This window comes from Dermochelys coriacea, chromosome 11 (assembly GCF_009764565.3).
Source record: "Dermochelys coriacea isolate rDerCor1 chromosome 11, rDerCor1.pri.v4, whole genome shotgun sequence".
NCBI classification, from domain to species: domain Eukaryota; kingdom Metazoa; phylum Chordata; order Testudines; family Dermochelyidae; genus Dermochelys; species Dermochelys coriacea.
The window spans coordinates 2,237,969-2,254,113 of record NC_050078.2 but is presented as its reverse complement, the minus strand read 5'-3'; the positions used below and the strand labels follow the sequence as shown (position 1 = coordinate 2,254,113).

The following is a 16,145-nucleotide window of genomic DNA, read 5'->3' as shown; positions in this document are numbered from 1 at the left end:
TCAGAGGTTCAGATCAGAGGAGCAAGATCTGCAGCACGCGGGGTCAGGAGAGGTCGCTCATGCGGCGGGTGGACACCGAGTGCTGTGGGGACACCGAGGCATCCACAACTAAGGGGTGGTGCATGCAGTAGCTGCAGAGGCTACTGTAGCTCCCATTGGATGTAGCTCAGGCCCAGCGTCCAGGGCAGCAGCTGCCTGAGCCTTCGTGACAGAAGCCGAAGGTGCAAAGAAACTGAGGCCCACCAGAATTAGAAACGAGATCAGAGAGTCCTTTTATACAACCGCATATGTTACACCCCATATACACATTTGCCTTTACACACACGTACACTTTAAATAGGGCCTGCGCTTGCAGCGAGCCAACGGGGACTTGCAGTAGCCCCGAGTGAGGCCCATGAGGATCTGGCCCTGGGCTCTCTCCAGCCCAGCCTAGCCCTGCCCCGATGGCTGGACCCCGCCCTCGGCCTCCGGCTTGGGGGACTCCAGCTGGACATCGTGGAGGTGCAGCGTGGGGGTGCTGGCGTCCTTGCCGACCCCCTGGCTGAGGTCGCCCGGGCCGCAGTCAGGGTGGTGCCGCTGGATGTGTTTGATGACCTGGAACTTCTGCTTGGCCTTGTAGCTGCAGTAGCGGCAGAAGAAGGGGTGCTCGTTGGTGTGGGTGAGGTAGTGGTGGCGCAGGCCGGCCGCCCAGCGGAAGCCGCGGTAGCAGACATTGCAGACATAAGGCTTCTCCTCACTGTGCTTCTTCAGGTGGGTCTTGAGGAGGAAGCGGGTCTTGAAGGCCTTGCCACACTGCTCGCAGATGAAGGAGCGGGCGTCCCGGTGCCGCGTCTCCTTGTGGATGCGCAGTGCATCGGCCCGGTTGGTACAGTACTCGCACTCGTCACACTGGTAGGGCTTGAGGCCTGGAAGCGGGCGGGGAGACAGAGCCGCTCAGCCTGGGGCGGCAGCTTCCCCTGACCCGGGAGGGGGCCGGAGACAGGCTGGCTCCATGCCTAAGAAAGGAGCTCGGTCTCCAAGGCTCTTTCAACCCACGCCTGTGCTGGGGGACTGCGGGGGGCCCAGCCACTAGGGACTCTGCACGTAGGCCACTCTCTCCCCATCACCAGCCTGCCCCGGGGGAGCGAGGGCGCTGGGCCCTTCTGTGCCGATGGCAGCAACAAGCCCCACACGCCTGTCCCCCCACAACCCCGGGCCTCCTGCCGACCAGGAAGTTAGGAGTCTGATGCCCCTTGCTGCCAATTGCCTGTCACTGCACGTAGTATTTAGAAAACTTTCAAGCTGCTCCTGGCTAAGTCTCCTGCTCCCACTGACCCAGCTGCCTCCTCCAGGGAACTGGCTGCACTGGGCCTGCCCACAAGCACCCCTCAGGCAGCAGGGGAAGCCAGCATGCACCCCCCGCGTGGAGACGTGCAGCCTGCCACTTTAGACAAGCTAAACCCATTGCTGAGCCCGCAGGTACCGTGCCAGGAAGGACAACAGGGCCCTGGTCAGAGCAGGCGCTTGGGCCCGCTGGGGAAGCGGCGGGAGCAGCCGCAGGGGGCCCTCCCCAAGGAGGAGCCAGCGCCTGACGGGCTGCTCACTGGTTTCACGGAGGCGCCGTGTGCTGTTCAGAGGCACTGCTGGTGCCAAGTGGGAGAAGAGCCCCACTCAGTAACAGCCCGACCTGGACCTGACCCAGGCCCCTCAGGGCTCAGCGCCTGGCGCCGGCCCGGCTGTGGGGGCTGCTGACCCACAGCGACCTCCCTTCCCCACCCTCCCAGCACTTGCCTGTGTGTTTGGTCATGTGATACTTCAGCTGATTCACCCATTTGCACTTGTAGCCACAGTCTGGACAAAGGTATTTCCGTTCTTCCTTATGGATTCGCATGTGGTACTGGAGAGAGAGAGAGAGAGTGTGGAGGTCACCAGACTCAGATGCAACTCCATTGGCCAGCCCACCCTGGCTCAGCCCTGCCTTGTGTAGGGAGGTCAAGGCAGCATGGCCTAGTGGCTAGAGCACTGGACTGGGAGGCAGGAGACTTGGGTTCTATTCCCATTTCTGCCACTGGGAAGTCATGGCTCCGTGCCTCAGTTTCCCCAGCTGTACCAAGGGGGTCATGTTCTTGACCTCTTTGCTGAGGCGCTGTTAGATCTCCAGCCGACAGGCCTGAGGTCAGAGCTAGGAATTATTAGCATTTGTGGTGTTCGATGCCCAGGGGGCTGGTTGTTTTCAGCGCCAGGCTCTCAGCTCGGAGGTCCTCTCCCCCACAGCCCGGTCTGGGCACACTGCCCAGCCTAGCTCCTACTCGTACTTTTCCCAGTGACGGCACCTGTTTGTTAGAGTAACGCTGAGCGCCTGCACACCGTCCAAACACCGGGCGCCCACTAATGCTGACCAGGCCTTCCTGTACCATGGGGATAGAGGGGGAAGGGGATTCAGGATATCCACCCCCCATTGCACAGATGGGGAGACTGAGGCCTGGAGGCAAAGCAACGTGACCGAGGCCATGGGGGAATCCATGGCTGAGCCAGAATTAGAACTCGGGACTTCCCGACTCCCAGCACTCAGCTCAGTCCTCTAGGCCATGCGGAATATCATCTCCTCCCCCTCCCCAGCCTGACCTGGGGAACTACCCGTCTCGCACAGGGCCATCCCCACTCAGTATGCTGTTACTGGCTGGCCATGGGCTGGTCCTTGCGTGGGGACACGATATTTCCTGCACTCCAGACACACTAGCCCCTGCTCGGATCTCACTGCCTGCCTGAGCACCGGGAAGCGTGTGTGTCTCGTGAGCAGCTCATGTCTGGGCCGTCTAATTCCTCCCACTGATGGGGCAAGAAAGGGCCTGACGCTGCCCCAAGGGACTGTCCCAACTAGGAGCTGGGCAGCCGCAGGCTGGGTGTTTCCCTAGGGGACACTCCCCACTACCCTGTCCTCAGGAATGGGCGGCATCAGACAAAGCGTTGCCCCAGGGGAAGGTCCCCCCACCCGGCACCTGCAGGAGCCAGGCAGCAGTGGGCTGGGCGCTGCCCCAGGGGAAGGTCCCCCACACCTGCGGGAGCTAGGCAGCAGCAGGCTGGGCTCTCACCTTTAGGCGCGATGGGTCAGCACAGGCGTACTTGCACAGGTGACACTTGTATGGCTTCTCTCCGGTGTGGATCCTGATGTGCCACGTGATCTTCTGCTTGTTCTTGGTGGTATAGTCGCAGTCGGAGCACTTGTAGACACGGGTGCCCCCGTGGCCCTTCACATGGTGATCGAAGACCAGCTGGTGGTGGCAGGCGAAGTCGCAGAAGGGGCACTTGAGCGGCTTGTCCTGCACCGTGGTGGGCTCGTGGCTCTCCACGTAGTGGCGCACCAGTTGCTGCCGCTCCTTGGCGGCGAAGCTGCAGTGGTCGCAGCGGTGGCTGAAGTGCACCGTCTTGTGCTCCTCCAGCGCCTCCCGGCTGGTGAAGGTCTCCTTGCAGGTGCCGCACTCCAGGTGCGGGTGCTGCTTCTGGGCGTGGCACTTGAGCGTGGCCTCGCTGTGGCACACAAAGCTGCAGAGCGGGCAGCAGTGGGAGACCTTCTCCTCGTGCCGGCGCAGCACGTGCTGCTTGAGGGCCGTCTCGGAGCTGAAGCGGGCCTCGCAGCGCGTGCACGAGAACTTCAGCTCCCCGCGGTGGCAGCTGTTCACGTGGCGGGTGATGTCGTTCTGCAGGTAGCCGCTGTAGTCGCATAGGAGGCAGAAGTGCGTGGGTTTCTTCTCATGGACCCGCAGCTTGTGGATGCGCAGCTTGGAGTTGGTGCCGAAGGTCTGGCTGCAGACGCTGCAGGTGATTCGGCCCACCCCGGTGTGCAGCGACTTGTGGGCCTCCAGCCGGTAGCGCCGCGTGGTGCTGAAGTCGCAGTAGAGGCACTTGTGGGGCTTCACCCCCTCGTGCTTGATGCGGACGTGCTGGCGGAGGCAGCGGGCCTGCTTGCAGGTGAACTCGCACTGCCGGCACTGCAGCTGCGGCCGCTTGCTGTAGTACTTGCGGTGCAGCGTGCGGTGCAGCCGCAGGGCACTGGCCCCCTTGGAGGTGAAGGGGCAGGTGGGGCAGCGGAACTCATCCAGCTTGACACAGCCTCGCTTCTTGTGCGTCTTCATGGCCCGCTCCTGGTGGCAGGTGAAGGGGCAGGTGGGACAGGAGAAGCGCCGCCTCTTGCTCCGGGCAGCTTTCCTGGCAGCCGTCACGCCCACGGCCTTGCTGGGCTGGCCCTTCCCTTTGCCAGCTGGGCTGGTCTCTCGGTGCCCATCCTGAGCTGCTCCTTCCTCCAGGGGCCTGGCGTGTGCACTGCCTTCCTCTCCCGGAGGCCGGGAGGACTCCAGCTTGACATGCTTTTCCAAGTGGTGGCTTTTCAGGGCCCGCCTGGACCGGAAGGCGTCTGAGCACAGGGAGCACCGGAACTGCTCCAGGCTCCGGCACCCATCCTCCACGTGGGAGTTGATGGTGGAGACCCTGGAGCAGACGAAAGAGCAGGAGTTGCAGTGGAGCTTTCCCTGCTCCTGCCGGTATTTCTCAGGCAGGGACGGACACTTGGCTTCCTCCATTTGGCCATGATCTTCTGGCACAGGTGGTTCTGCCACTGTGGTCTCACCTGCATCCTCAAGTGCCTTGCTGGGCGCTGGGCTGCCCGCCGACGGCACCTCGGGGATGGGCCTGCTCGAGGAAGATGCTTTCACGGGTACCCGATCCAGCTCCCAGGGGGGCTCAGGAAAGCTGCTCGCTTCCCCTTCCTCCAGGCCTCCCCTGCCATTCTCCATGCCTGTGCTGCCAGGCTGCTCCTGAATGGCTGGCTTTAGAGGCTTGTTCTTTCTCAGGATCACGGGGCACTTTTTGAGGAGGTGGGTGTTGAGCCCCCGCTGCTGCTTAAAGCTGGCGCCGCAATCCTGGCACACCAGTGGGGTTTTCCGGCTCTGGCAGCCGGCTTTGACATGCAGGGCCATGGACTTCTCCTTCCGCGTGATGTATGAGCACTTCTCGCACTTGAAGATCTGGCTCTCCGACTGAACCACCAGCATCTGCACCCTCCCTTCTAAGACCAGCGTTTCCGCTTGCTCCTTGTCCTGCTTCCGGAGAGCTTTCAGCACCGACTCCGACTGTGGCCCCCCCTTGGCCTCGGTGCACGAGGAGGCTGGGTCTTTGGGGGCAGAAAAACAGCTCTGCTCAGCTGGCTTTATGATGCTAAACCAGGCCTCTTGCATACTGGCCTCTCTAGTCTCCGGCACTGCGTCAGGGTCGGAGCACTGCCCATCACAGCGATCCTCGGGCCCCTGCTGAGGGTCCTTTTCATGGCTCTCTTCTGCACTCGCGGTACAGGCCATGCCACCAGCGCTGCCCTCCAGCCTCTCCTGCCCTTGGACCTCCGGCTCTTCCTCAAAGTCAGGGACGTCTTCAAGCCCGTTGTCATTCTCCTCCAGGACCAGTGCGTCCCGTGAGCTCAGAACGTCATAGGCCGGGTCCTTGCAGCTCAGGGTGTCTGCATTCTCTGGCTGGCCTGCTGGAGGCTCGCTGGCCCCAAGCCCCAGCACAGGGTCTGCTGAGACGTCCAGCGTCTCCAAGTGCAACGTGCAGCTTTCAACAGCGTCGCCGGCATCATTCAGCATCCCCGAGTCCTCTGCCATTGCAGAAGAGGCCTGCACATGGGAATCTTCCAGGGGACCCATCTCGGTGGAAGCACCCCTCTCTTCCTCTGCCAGTCCTCGTGCCATCTCAGCGTTGCCTCCCAGCTGCCCAGTGGCATGGCCAAAGAGGGGCACAACGAAAGCCTGCTGAGAAGCCTCTTGCTGGGGTTCCAAGGCAGAGGGTTTGCTTTTCTGCCAGAGCTCCTTCCCAGATAGGGAGGAGTTGGAGTCGGACCTCAGAGCCATGCTGATGTCATAGTTCAGCAGCACGTCCGCCGAGCTGATCTCCAGCTCCTTGCTGGCATAGTTCTCCAGCCAGTCCTTGTCTCCAGGCACGTAGCCATGGGCCTTGCGCTTGTGGAAGAAGAGGCTGGTGTTGCTGAAGGTGCAGTAGGAACAGAGGGCGCAGCGGAACTCCTTCTGCTTGGTGTGCTTGCAGTTCTCGTGGTTGAGGAGGGCCTGCTTGTACTTGGTCTGGTAGCTGCAATACTGGCACTGGAAGACGGGCATCTGGTAGTTCTGCGAGTGCTTCACCTGCATGTGCTTCTGCAGCTCGTATTTGCGCTTGCAGGCAAAGCCGCACACCTCGCAGATCAGGCTCTTGCCCTGGTGGCGCAGTTTGTGGCTGCTCAGCTGGTCTGCCCGGTGGCAGCGGTACGAACACTGGTTGCACTGATACCTGCCGGAGACATCAGACACCGTCAGACGGCCTGAACAGTGGGCCGCAACTGCCAGAGTGAGGCTGGGGAGGGCACCTGCTCCAGCGCACCTGGGTTTACTTCAGGGTCAACCCTCCTCCCCAGAAGGTGACAACAAGCGAAGGGGAATTTATTACACTCTGGAGCCATCTCCTTGGGAGCGTGGGCCCTTGGCACCTCTCAGGATCAGGCCCTTTGTGCTGCCCTTCACGTCAATCCAGCCTGGGGATTCCCAGTTCCTTGGCACAGCCTCGGGGATTCCCCCCACTCCTGGTGATCTCTGCTTCACCCTCACCAATCTGGAGGCTTTGTAGTGGGATCACCAAACCATCTGGGCAAGGACTGTACTCTCTGCAGGGCCTATTACCATTGTCCTTCAGCTGGCCACAGGAACAGCTGCTACGCCATGTGATGCATGCAGCCAGTGGCTGAGCCCTCTGTGACGCTGGCTCCTACCAAGGTCCCCGTGTCTCAAATGAACACTGATAAATCCAGGGCTGGGACCAGTCTGGCTCCCCTGTGCAATAGTGCTGGTAAGAGAGGCACTAGGGTTATAAGAACGGGTAGTGTTTAGACGTTATTGAATTCTTGTGGGTGGCTGCTAGCGTTAATCTCAGTTATAATAGCTGTATGCCGTGTTGCAAGGTAATATCGGAGCGGTTATATTGTGAGCCTCTGTGACTGTATATCACCAGCCAGGAGAGAGACATTAACTAGCGTGAACTGCTGGTCTCCAACAGAAGGTGTTCGTCCTTCCTAGCAGGAGAGGCCCTTCGACACCTGATGGACTATTGTGGGAAATTAAAGAGGACAAAAGACGTTTGTTGTTCCGCTCTCCTGTGTGTGAAGATGAATCATGCAAGTGGATTCCTCTCATCAGCTGAGTTTGCAGCTCAGATCACATGACAGGAGGGGGATAAAAACCCCAAACAAAAGGAACTAGGGATCTCTATGCTGCTTGGATTCAGGGGTGCAAGGTTTCTAGTTATAAGCAAGAGATTTCCAGCTGCTTAGCCTGGGTTAGTCCTAAAGGACATATAGAGCTTGCTTATTATAAAAACTTCTATTACTTTTTGAAACTTAAGATTGTTCTTCATTTATGCATGTATGTTCACCTGCTTTAACTTTGTAAACAACTCTAATCTCCTTATCCTATATAATAAATCTGTGCATAGTTTGTTACAGGATTGGCTACAAGCATTATCTTTGGTGTGAGATCTAAGATGCAATTGACCTGGGAACATCATGGAGTCCCCGGGCAATGCTCTGGAACTGCTCCCTACGAAGCCAGTCAGGACTCTGGGGAAGTCTCCTCTCTGGGATCAGACTGTCTGCAGGATACACAACTCACAGGGCTTCCACCTTCCTGGGTCTGATCTCAGAGCATTCGGCATCCTCTGCCCCTCCGTGCGCTTCCCACAGCGAGTCTGCCCAGGTGGGCTCCTGGGGAAGCCAGAGGGTCCTGTCCCCCAACTCCACAGTCAGACATGACTCTCAGCCAGCCAGTAAAACAGAAGGTTTATTAGCTGACAGGAACATGGTCTAACACAGAGCTTGTAGGTGCAGAGAACAGGACCCCTCATCTGGGTCCATTTTGGGGGGCAGGGAGCCAGACAACCCCGTCTGCACTTCACTCCATGTCCCCAGCCAGCCCCAACCTGAAACTCTCCCCAGCCCCCCTCCTCTGGGCTTTGTCCCTTTCCCGGGCCAGGAGGGCACTGGATTCCTTTGTTCTCCAACCCTTTAGCTCTCACCGTGCAGGGGGGAAGGGCCAGGTGATCAGTTGCCAGGAAACAGGGTGTTGGCCATTCTCTGTGTCCAGACCCCTGCACATACCTGCCCTCTAGGGCTCTGCAACAATCATGCAAGAACTGCGTAGGGGAAACTGAGGCACCCCTACAATAGTCAGAGGAAACATTAAGAACAGTCCCACTTCGTCACATCTCTCCCCCCTTCGAGACCGACTGAGTGGGGTCACTTTAGACGGTGACCTGGAGAAGTTCGAACCCACCAACAGGAAAGTCAGTGGCTTCATTCACAACAGAAAATTTCTGGCTGTTAGGAACTGAAACTTTCTTGATTAAATCACTTTCACGCCTTTCAGTTGCAGTAAACTGCTTGCAAAGACTCCATGAGGATTCCTTTCCCTAGGGGCTTTTCTATGCAACAATTCACCCTTCACAGAAATTCTGCCTTTACCCTCTTCACGTGGGGCTTGCTCTAGAGGAACACTTTCCTGAGCAACAACAGACTCTTTCTGGGTCTCACTTACATCCAGAATCACCTCTGGCCCATCAGGTGGATTCCTACACAATCCCCTTTCAGGCAAACTCACAGACTTCCTAGATAAAAGGTTAGAAGCCTTCTCCTTCCCTTTGCCACACACAAGTTCAGGAATCTTTTCCTTCTTGCTACAGGTTTCCACACCCTCAGTAGGTAACACAATCAAATCACCTTTCTGCTCTCCTTGTGCCCTGGCTAGGATCTCACCCTGATTAGACAGAGTTGCTACACCCTTTCCCAACAACACACTACCAACAGGCAAAATACAAGCACCAGAATTGTCTGGGCTCTGGGATTTTACATAGACACTAACTGGATGCGAGCTAGTTACAGGGCCAGTCTCCCGAGCAGACGCAAACTTAGGGCCATTCCCTTCCTGGGCTTTAGCTGAATCCAGAACCAACTCTGAGACAACTGCACTATTCTCACCATCCCAGGCTGAAAGGCCCCTTCTGTCTGCTCCACAGACAAAGAAGAGCCGGACACACTTTCTCCTTTCCCAGACACCCAGCTTGGGATCATTCCCCTGGTCCCAGCACACAGGGCTGTTCACAGACAACAGCTTGGAGATCAGGGTAGCTCCCTCCATAGGCAAGTCAATACCCCTGACAGACACAGGCACGTTCCTTCACTGTCCCAATTCTCCACCCAGGTAACAGGTAAGGTGCAGGGACACTCATCTGCCGCTCTCCTCGCCTTCCCACCCTGCTGACTAGACAAAGCCATCAGCTCACAAGGCTGCCTAGGCTCCTCCAGACTTTCCTTACCAAGCACCTTGCCACTCCCAACAGATCCCCTGCCCTGCCTGTGTCTCCCCACACTCAGCTGGGATCTCAGCTCTCACTGGGAGTCCGAGGGGCCTGAACCCAAGAGACTCCAAACAGACATGTAGGTTGGGGTCAGGAGTGGGAGCCTGTCCACCTCTCCAGCCATCTGGTTGACGGAGTCTATGGCCTTGGGACCCAGCAAGGGAGCTAGACGCCGGGGCTGTTCCGCAGGGTCCCCCTGGTTCAAATCGCCAGCCTGCTCAAAAGCAGAGAGGTGGCATCCACATGCCCCCCCCTTAACCGGGGTAGCAATTTAGTCTCGAAGTTCCCTGCGGAACTGGCACCCCGGGATCTATCCCCGCTCACCCCTGGGAGGTCCCCTCTGCCTCTCCGCTCCACCATCGCCAGTTCATGCTGCTGCTGCTTCTGCAGCTCTTTCTTGGACTCTCGCTGTCTCTCACAGTCCTCTTGCTCTCTCGGACTCAGCTCCAATCCCGTCCGTCTCCGATCCCCCGATGGGGAACCCGATCGTGAAGACCCTCGTCTGGTCGGGGACAGGAGTCTTGGGGATGCCTGGCTACCACTCCAGCTGCTCCCAGATCCTGCTATAGCCCCATTTGGGTCAGGAATCTGTTCCTTAGAGTGATCATCCTCCTCCAGCTGCACGATGAACTGTGCCTTGGTGAACTTTCCAATGCGCAACCCCCTCTTTTTGCACAGGGTTACAATGTCCTTCTTAAGGAGACGGTGACAGGCCCTCACTCCGCTGTCCCCAAGTTGTTGTGGACTCACAGGCCTGTGTGCTCTCAGCTCCCCACGGTCTCCAGGGAGAACCCCTAATGTGCCAGCCCTTCTCGAAGTCACCACCTCTTTGCTAGGGTCGAGCTGCAGACTCCACCACCCCTGGGACCACTCGCTGCAATCCGCAGGGGAACCCTGTTACTGCAAAAGTCCTTCTCTCTCCCAGGCCAAGCTGCAGGCTCCTCTGCCCCCGAGACTGCTCACCGCAGTCCCCAGAGGGACCCCATTACTGCCCAGTCCTTCTCACTGGTCACACACTCCCAGGGTTTAACCGACCCCCAAAACCGCTCCGCTCTGAGCCTTCAGCACGCCTGGACCTCGTCAATCCCCCTTCATTTTACTGCTCCCCAGTCGCTTACTGCGGGAAGCACCATCCACGGGGTGCAGTACATCCCACCGCTGCCACCAGTTGTCACGGAGTCCCCGGGTGATGCTGTGGAACTACTCCCTATGAAGCCAGTCAGGACTCTTGGGAAGTCTCCTTTCTGTGTGCAAACTTCAGGACACACAGCTCACCCGGCTTCCACCTTCCTGGGTCTGACCTCGGAGCATTCAGCATCCTCTGCCCCTCCGCGCGCTTCCCACAGCGAGTCCGCCCAGGCGGGGTCCTGGGGAAATCAGAGGGTCCTGCCCCCCAACTTCGCAGTCAGTCGTGACTCTCAGCCAGCCAGTAAAACAGAAGGTTTATTGGACGACAGCAACATGGTCTAACACAGAGCTTGTAGGTACAGAGAACAGGACCCCTCAGCTGGGTCCATTTTGGGGGGCAGTGAGCAAGACAACCATGTCTGCACTTCACTCCATGTCCCCAGCCAGCCCCAAACTGACTCCCCCTCCAGCCCCTCCTCCTCTGGGCTTTGTCCCTTTCCCGGGCCAGGAGGGCACCGGATTCCTTTGTTCTCCAACCCTTTAGCTCTCACCTTGCAGGGGGGAAGGGCCCAGGCCATTAGTTGCCAGGAAAGAAGGAAAGATTCTCTGTGTCCAGACCCCTGCACACACCTGTCCTCTAGGGCTCTGCAAGGATCATACACCCTTATCCCACCCCCTAGATACTTAAGAACTGCATAGGAGAAACTGAGGCATCCCCACAATATTCAGAGGAAACATTAAGAACAGCCCCGCTTCGTCACAGGGAGTAACCTGAATATTGCTGTGATTCGTGCTGTGAGAGACCAGCTATCACAAAGGGAGGCTGACCTGGGTGGCGAGGGACTGTCTGTGACTCCATGGTTGGGCTATTACAGCCCCTGAGGAGTTCAGACTTGATAATCGGTTGGTGAAAGCTAAGCACAGAACTCTCAGCCAATTTGCGGTGTGTGCCCTGCTTCCTACCAGTGCCCTGAGGTGGCTCCCCACGCGCTGAGTTACTGCAGATAGCGGTACGCACGATGCTGGCAGCACTTCCAGCCCTCCGCAGGCCAGGAGGAGTACTCGGGATCAGTGGGTGAGGGTGCAGAACACTGGCCACTAAGCCAACGGTAGCCAGGCAGGCTCTGCCCATCCCAGAGCTGCAGTGGCCCAACAGACATCCCTAATTTGCAAGAAATGGAACAGGCTGCAGCCACCCTGGACCTGCCACTCACAGCGCCTACAGATCTCAGCATGGGAAACAGCCAGGCCTTGTGATCAAGAGGGAGCATCAGATGCAGGGGCCTGCCGTCTCCACAGGCTGTCTTTGGGACGCCCTGAGATAGGCAACCAGCCCTGCCCTCTTTATGGGGACTTGGCTTTGACAGGAGAGAGGACAGATTGGCTGTCGCCGGACTGGGTGACCCGGAGGCACGTACCTGAGGTCTCCGGTGTGCTTTCTCATGTGCACATTCAAGTAGTGCTTCCACTTGGTGACGTACCCGCACTCGGTGCACATGTAGTTCTTGTCGTTGGAGTGGGTGAGCATGTGCTTGGACAGGTAGCTCACGTCCCGGCAGGTAAAGTCACATAACTCACACTTGTGAGGCTTTTCCCCTAGTGACAGGAGAGAGAGAGAGAGAGAGAGAGAGAATCTATTCACATGGGGTAGAAAGAGCCCATAACTTCACACGCCCCCTCCCACCCCACATCTCAGCACCGGCTGCTCTCACTGGCCAGCGACCTGCCCACCAGCCCCTCCCACAGGCCTCCTCTGAGGAAACGTGCAAGGCACCAGCTCCTCTCTGACCTGCCATCACCTTGGCTCCTGCGAGAACCCTCCCAAATCCCTTCACCTCTCCTCAAGCTCAGATCTGGCACTGTCCTCTGCTGCAGAGCTGCCAGGGCAATTACCCACCTGCCCACCACGGGACGGGGCCTGCCCTGCCATGCTGCATTGAGGACAGGTCTGACGACAGCCATAACCAGGAATAGCATGGTGGTCTTGCCTTGGTATTCTGTCCCTCTGGCAGTGCAATCTGCCAGCTTAAGGGTCTTATTCAGGGATATAGAGCTGGGAATGGAACCAGGGAGTCCTGACTCCCAGCACCCCCTGCTCTAACCACTGGATCCCATTCCCCTCCCAGAGCTGGGGATAGATCCCAGGAGTCCTGACTCTGTCCCATGCTCTAACCACTAGTTCACATTCCCACCCGGTGGAGCGGCACACCACAGCTGATCGACTCCCCAGGAAAGCAGCGCGATGGGGAAGCCAAGAGGCTGCTGGTCCCTGCCGGCTGGCGAGGTGACTCACCTGTATGCAGCAGCATGTGGCGGATGAGCACTCTCTTGTGCGCCGTGGCAAAGCTGCACTCGGCGCACTTGTGGATCTTCTCGTTGGCGTGCATCTTCCCCACGTGGTCGTGGAACTCCACGGGGTTGAAGGTGGCATAGGGGCAGAAGTCGCACTGCAACTGCTCACTGCCAGGGTGCCCTTGCTTCTTGTGCTTGCGGAAGACGTGCTTGTTAGAGCAGACGAAGTCGCACTGCTGACAGTGGAAAGCATAGTGGGTTTTGCGGTGGGCTTCCATGGCCTCGGCCGTGCCGAAGAGCAGGGAGCAGGCGTGGTACTTGCACTCCACTGCCTTGATGCCGTGGGCCTCCTTGAGGTGGCGGATGAACTCCTTGCGGTCTTCACTGTAGTAGCCGCAGTCGCCCTGAAAGCAGCTCAGCCTCTTGGGCTCGGCCTTGTGGGTCTTCAGGTGCTCCTTGAGGGCCTGGCTGAGCCGGAACGTCTCCTGGCAGACAGGGCAGGCGTAGACGTCGGAGTAGAAGTTGGAGATGTTCTCGTGCATGCTGGCCATGTGGCGGTTGAGGGCGTTCTTCTCCACCGAGCTGTAGTGGCAGAGCGGGCAGCGGTGAGCTTTCTCCCCCGTCTCTCGCATCATGTGGATTTTCAGCTTGCTCTTGCTGGTGAAGTACTTCTGGCAGTTGGGGCACTGTAGGCTGGGGTCTGGGAAGTGCAGGTGCAGGTGCTCCACCAGGTGCGTCCGCTTCTTGAAGCACCGTTTGCACTCTGGGCACATGTGGGTTTTGAAGAGGTATTCGGAGCCCTCCGCTACATCCCCTGCAAAGGAAACCATCCCCGCTCAGCCCGGGGCCAACACACAACAGGGCACGGAGAGCTGACGGGTCAGACCCAGCAGGGATGGGAGTAAGTGGGGCTAGTGAGGGGCAACTGCAGAGTGAAGGTGCAGGAAGAGACTCTCTCCCTGAGGATGGGAGACTCCAGGTAGGAAGCCCAGGAGTCATGGTTGGGTAGAAAGCCCTGGCTGGAAGTGTTGCCTCCCTTCCCTGAGCCTGTGGTCATCTGGACAATAAATGGAGCCCAGAACCAAAGGCTCATTAGGTGTGGCTGATCATTCCTGGTGAGGAAGCCAGCCTCACTCACGCACGTCAACAGCAAACCCTGCGCTTGGAGCCAGCCGCTGCCTGCAGACACCTGCATTACTGACTGCATGGATGCCAGCCCCCAAGCGATTTCCACTCCCCGCCACACACAAGCTCACTAACTCCGCCTATGCTGACCTGCGGCCCAAAGCCATGTCTGGAGCAAGAGAGGACCAGCCTACTTTCTTCAGCCAACCCGCTGCCCCTGCCACACCTGAATCGAGAAGCAGCAGCCCAGCATTAAAGCGTTTGGATGTTGGACCTTTGTTAACATCTGCCTCCAGTGTGCTGGGGCCCTGCTGAGCTGGCTCGGGCTGCATCAGGCAGCCACCTGTTATACAGCCAGGAGGAGGAGCTAGGACCAGGCTTCACTCACTCTACGCTTCTTTTCACTAGGTACGGATCAAATGAAGGTTGGTGTGAAAACCAGCACTATGAATTTCTAGGTGTGCTTAGATTCACAGAGTTAAGGACAGAAGGGGCCATTAGATCATCGAATCTGAGTCCTGTTTACCACAGGCCGTTACATTCACCCCGTTATCCCTCTGCAGAGCCCAGTAACATGTTTGGCTAAAGCATCTTCCAGAAGGGCAGCCAGGCTGCTCTAAAACTGGTGAATCCCCCACTCCCCAGGGGAGTTTGTTCTTGAGGTTAATTGCCCTCGCTGCTAACAATTTGTGCCTAATTTCTCATTGGAATTTGTCTGGCTGTCACTTGAACAGAGCTGTGGCTTCACAGACACGCCACTCACAGGCACCATCCCAGACTGGCTTTGATCTCACTTTCAGAACTGTAACAGCTCCTGGGGCTGGATTCACTGGGGAGTCAACATGCTCTGCCCCCGTGGCCCGCAAGGCTCGCTTCTCTGTGGAGAGAATCCAGGACAGCTGCTGGGATTGTAATGGTCCTGCTTGCGGAATCATCACACCTTCCAGCGGATGGGAGAGCAGGAATCCGTGGCTCCTCTGGGATTTCTGCGTTGGCCTGGCCCAGCTCACCCTCTGCATCTGGCAGCGCAACGGTACCGTCCCTTTTCTTGGGGCACAGGGCTGGTCAGCCTAGAGCAGACCACTTGGCCCATCAAACCCAGGAACTTGCCTACCGCAGAAGCTAGTGGTCAATACTTCATAGCAAAGTGAAGCCCAGCATAATGCTCTTGGGAAGGACTCCGGTGGGGAAACCCTTCCTGACCATATACATTTGGATCGATTGTCCCTATTTTAGGAAATGTAACCAAGTATTATTGCTAACTAAATTATCCAGCTCCTTTTCAAAAAGCAGGCACTCTGGCGTATCCTCTTAGGCACGCTGACTGGGTATGGCGTAAAGCGACGGTTCACTGTACACTCTGTTACCAGTGCCATTGTGACCTTTGTTCCCAATGGGGGCAGCATAAGAGGACGGACCAATCAGTTCCCATCATGCCCTTGGAAATCCCCCAAACACCAGCCAAGTCTCCTTCAGCTCTTCTGCTTTCCTAGATAAACAACCCACAATCTTACGTCCTCTGCCCAACGTGCCCACACTGCCCACTGGGACTTCGTCACCCAGCTCTGGTGTGTGCCGGCTAGTGGAAGTTCTGCCCGCCAGCTCCCGGACCAGTCGCGTTGCTCACGTGTCAATGGGATGCCCTACCTTTGACCTGCTGGGCCCGAGGTGCCTTGGCTTTCTTAGAAGCCACCTTCTCATTTCCTTTGGCTTCTGCCTCACAGGCGCTCTCCTCCTCTTCCTCCTCCAGCGATTCATCACTGGTGCTCTCAGAGTCTTCTTCCTCTGCTGGCAGTCTCTGACCCTCGTCAGATGCTTCCCTGGTGCCACCAGACAAGCCGTGGCCAGCCACCTGCTCCGCTGCTTCCCAGCTGGTCTGATCGAGGGAATTCTCTGCCTCCTCCACCGTCTCCCCGGCAGCTTCAAAAGCGAAAGGAAAGGGTTAATCTTCTTTGGAGCCAGACAAATCCATGACCCAACCCCCCCATGTGGAGATGCCCATGACCCAAACCAAGGATCTCAGCAGGAGCTAGCATGGAACAGAGCTGAGTGCAGCCGTCCACTTCTTTAATATGGGCCTACGGCTCAAACCACAGGCCCCAGCATGCAGTACAGCCTGGCTGCGCAGATCAGATGGAGCACTGCATGCTGGGACTTGTAGTCTCCAAGCACTGCTCACT

The 16,145-nt window shown here is 58.0% G+C and overlaps 1 protein-coding gene across 3 annotated transcripts in view; it reads right to left on the bottom strand.

Annotated features, from left to right (window-relative positions):
• Positions 1-248: 248 nt before the first annotated feature.
• ZNF142 (zinc finger protein 142) overlaps positions 249-16,145 on the bottom strand; it is a 22,684-nt gene continuing 6,787 nt past the window's right edge. For all 3 annotated transcript variants that reach the window (XM_038421346.2, XM_043504793.1, XM_043504792.1), the window contains 6 exons: positions 15,613-15,885; positions 12,842-13,654; positions 11,967-12,144; positions 3,072-6,309; positions 1,771-1,876; positions 249-905 (listed from right to left, as the gene is read on the bottom strand). In XM_038421346.2, the coding sequence (XP_038277274.1) occupies positions 430-905; positions 1,771-1,876; positions 3,072-6,309; positions 11,967-12,144; positions 12,842-13,654; positions 15,613-15,885 (5,084 nt within the window). In that variant the 3' untranslated portion in view covers positions 249-429. The remainder of the gene's footprint in view (positions 906-1,770; positions 1,877-3,071; positions 6,310-11,966; positions 12,145-12,841; positions 13,655-15,612; positions 15,886-16,145) is intronic.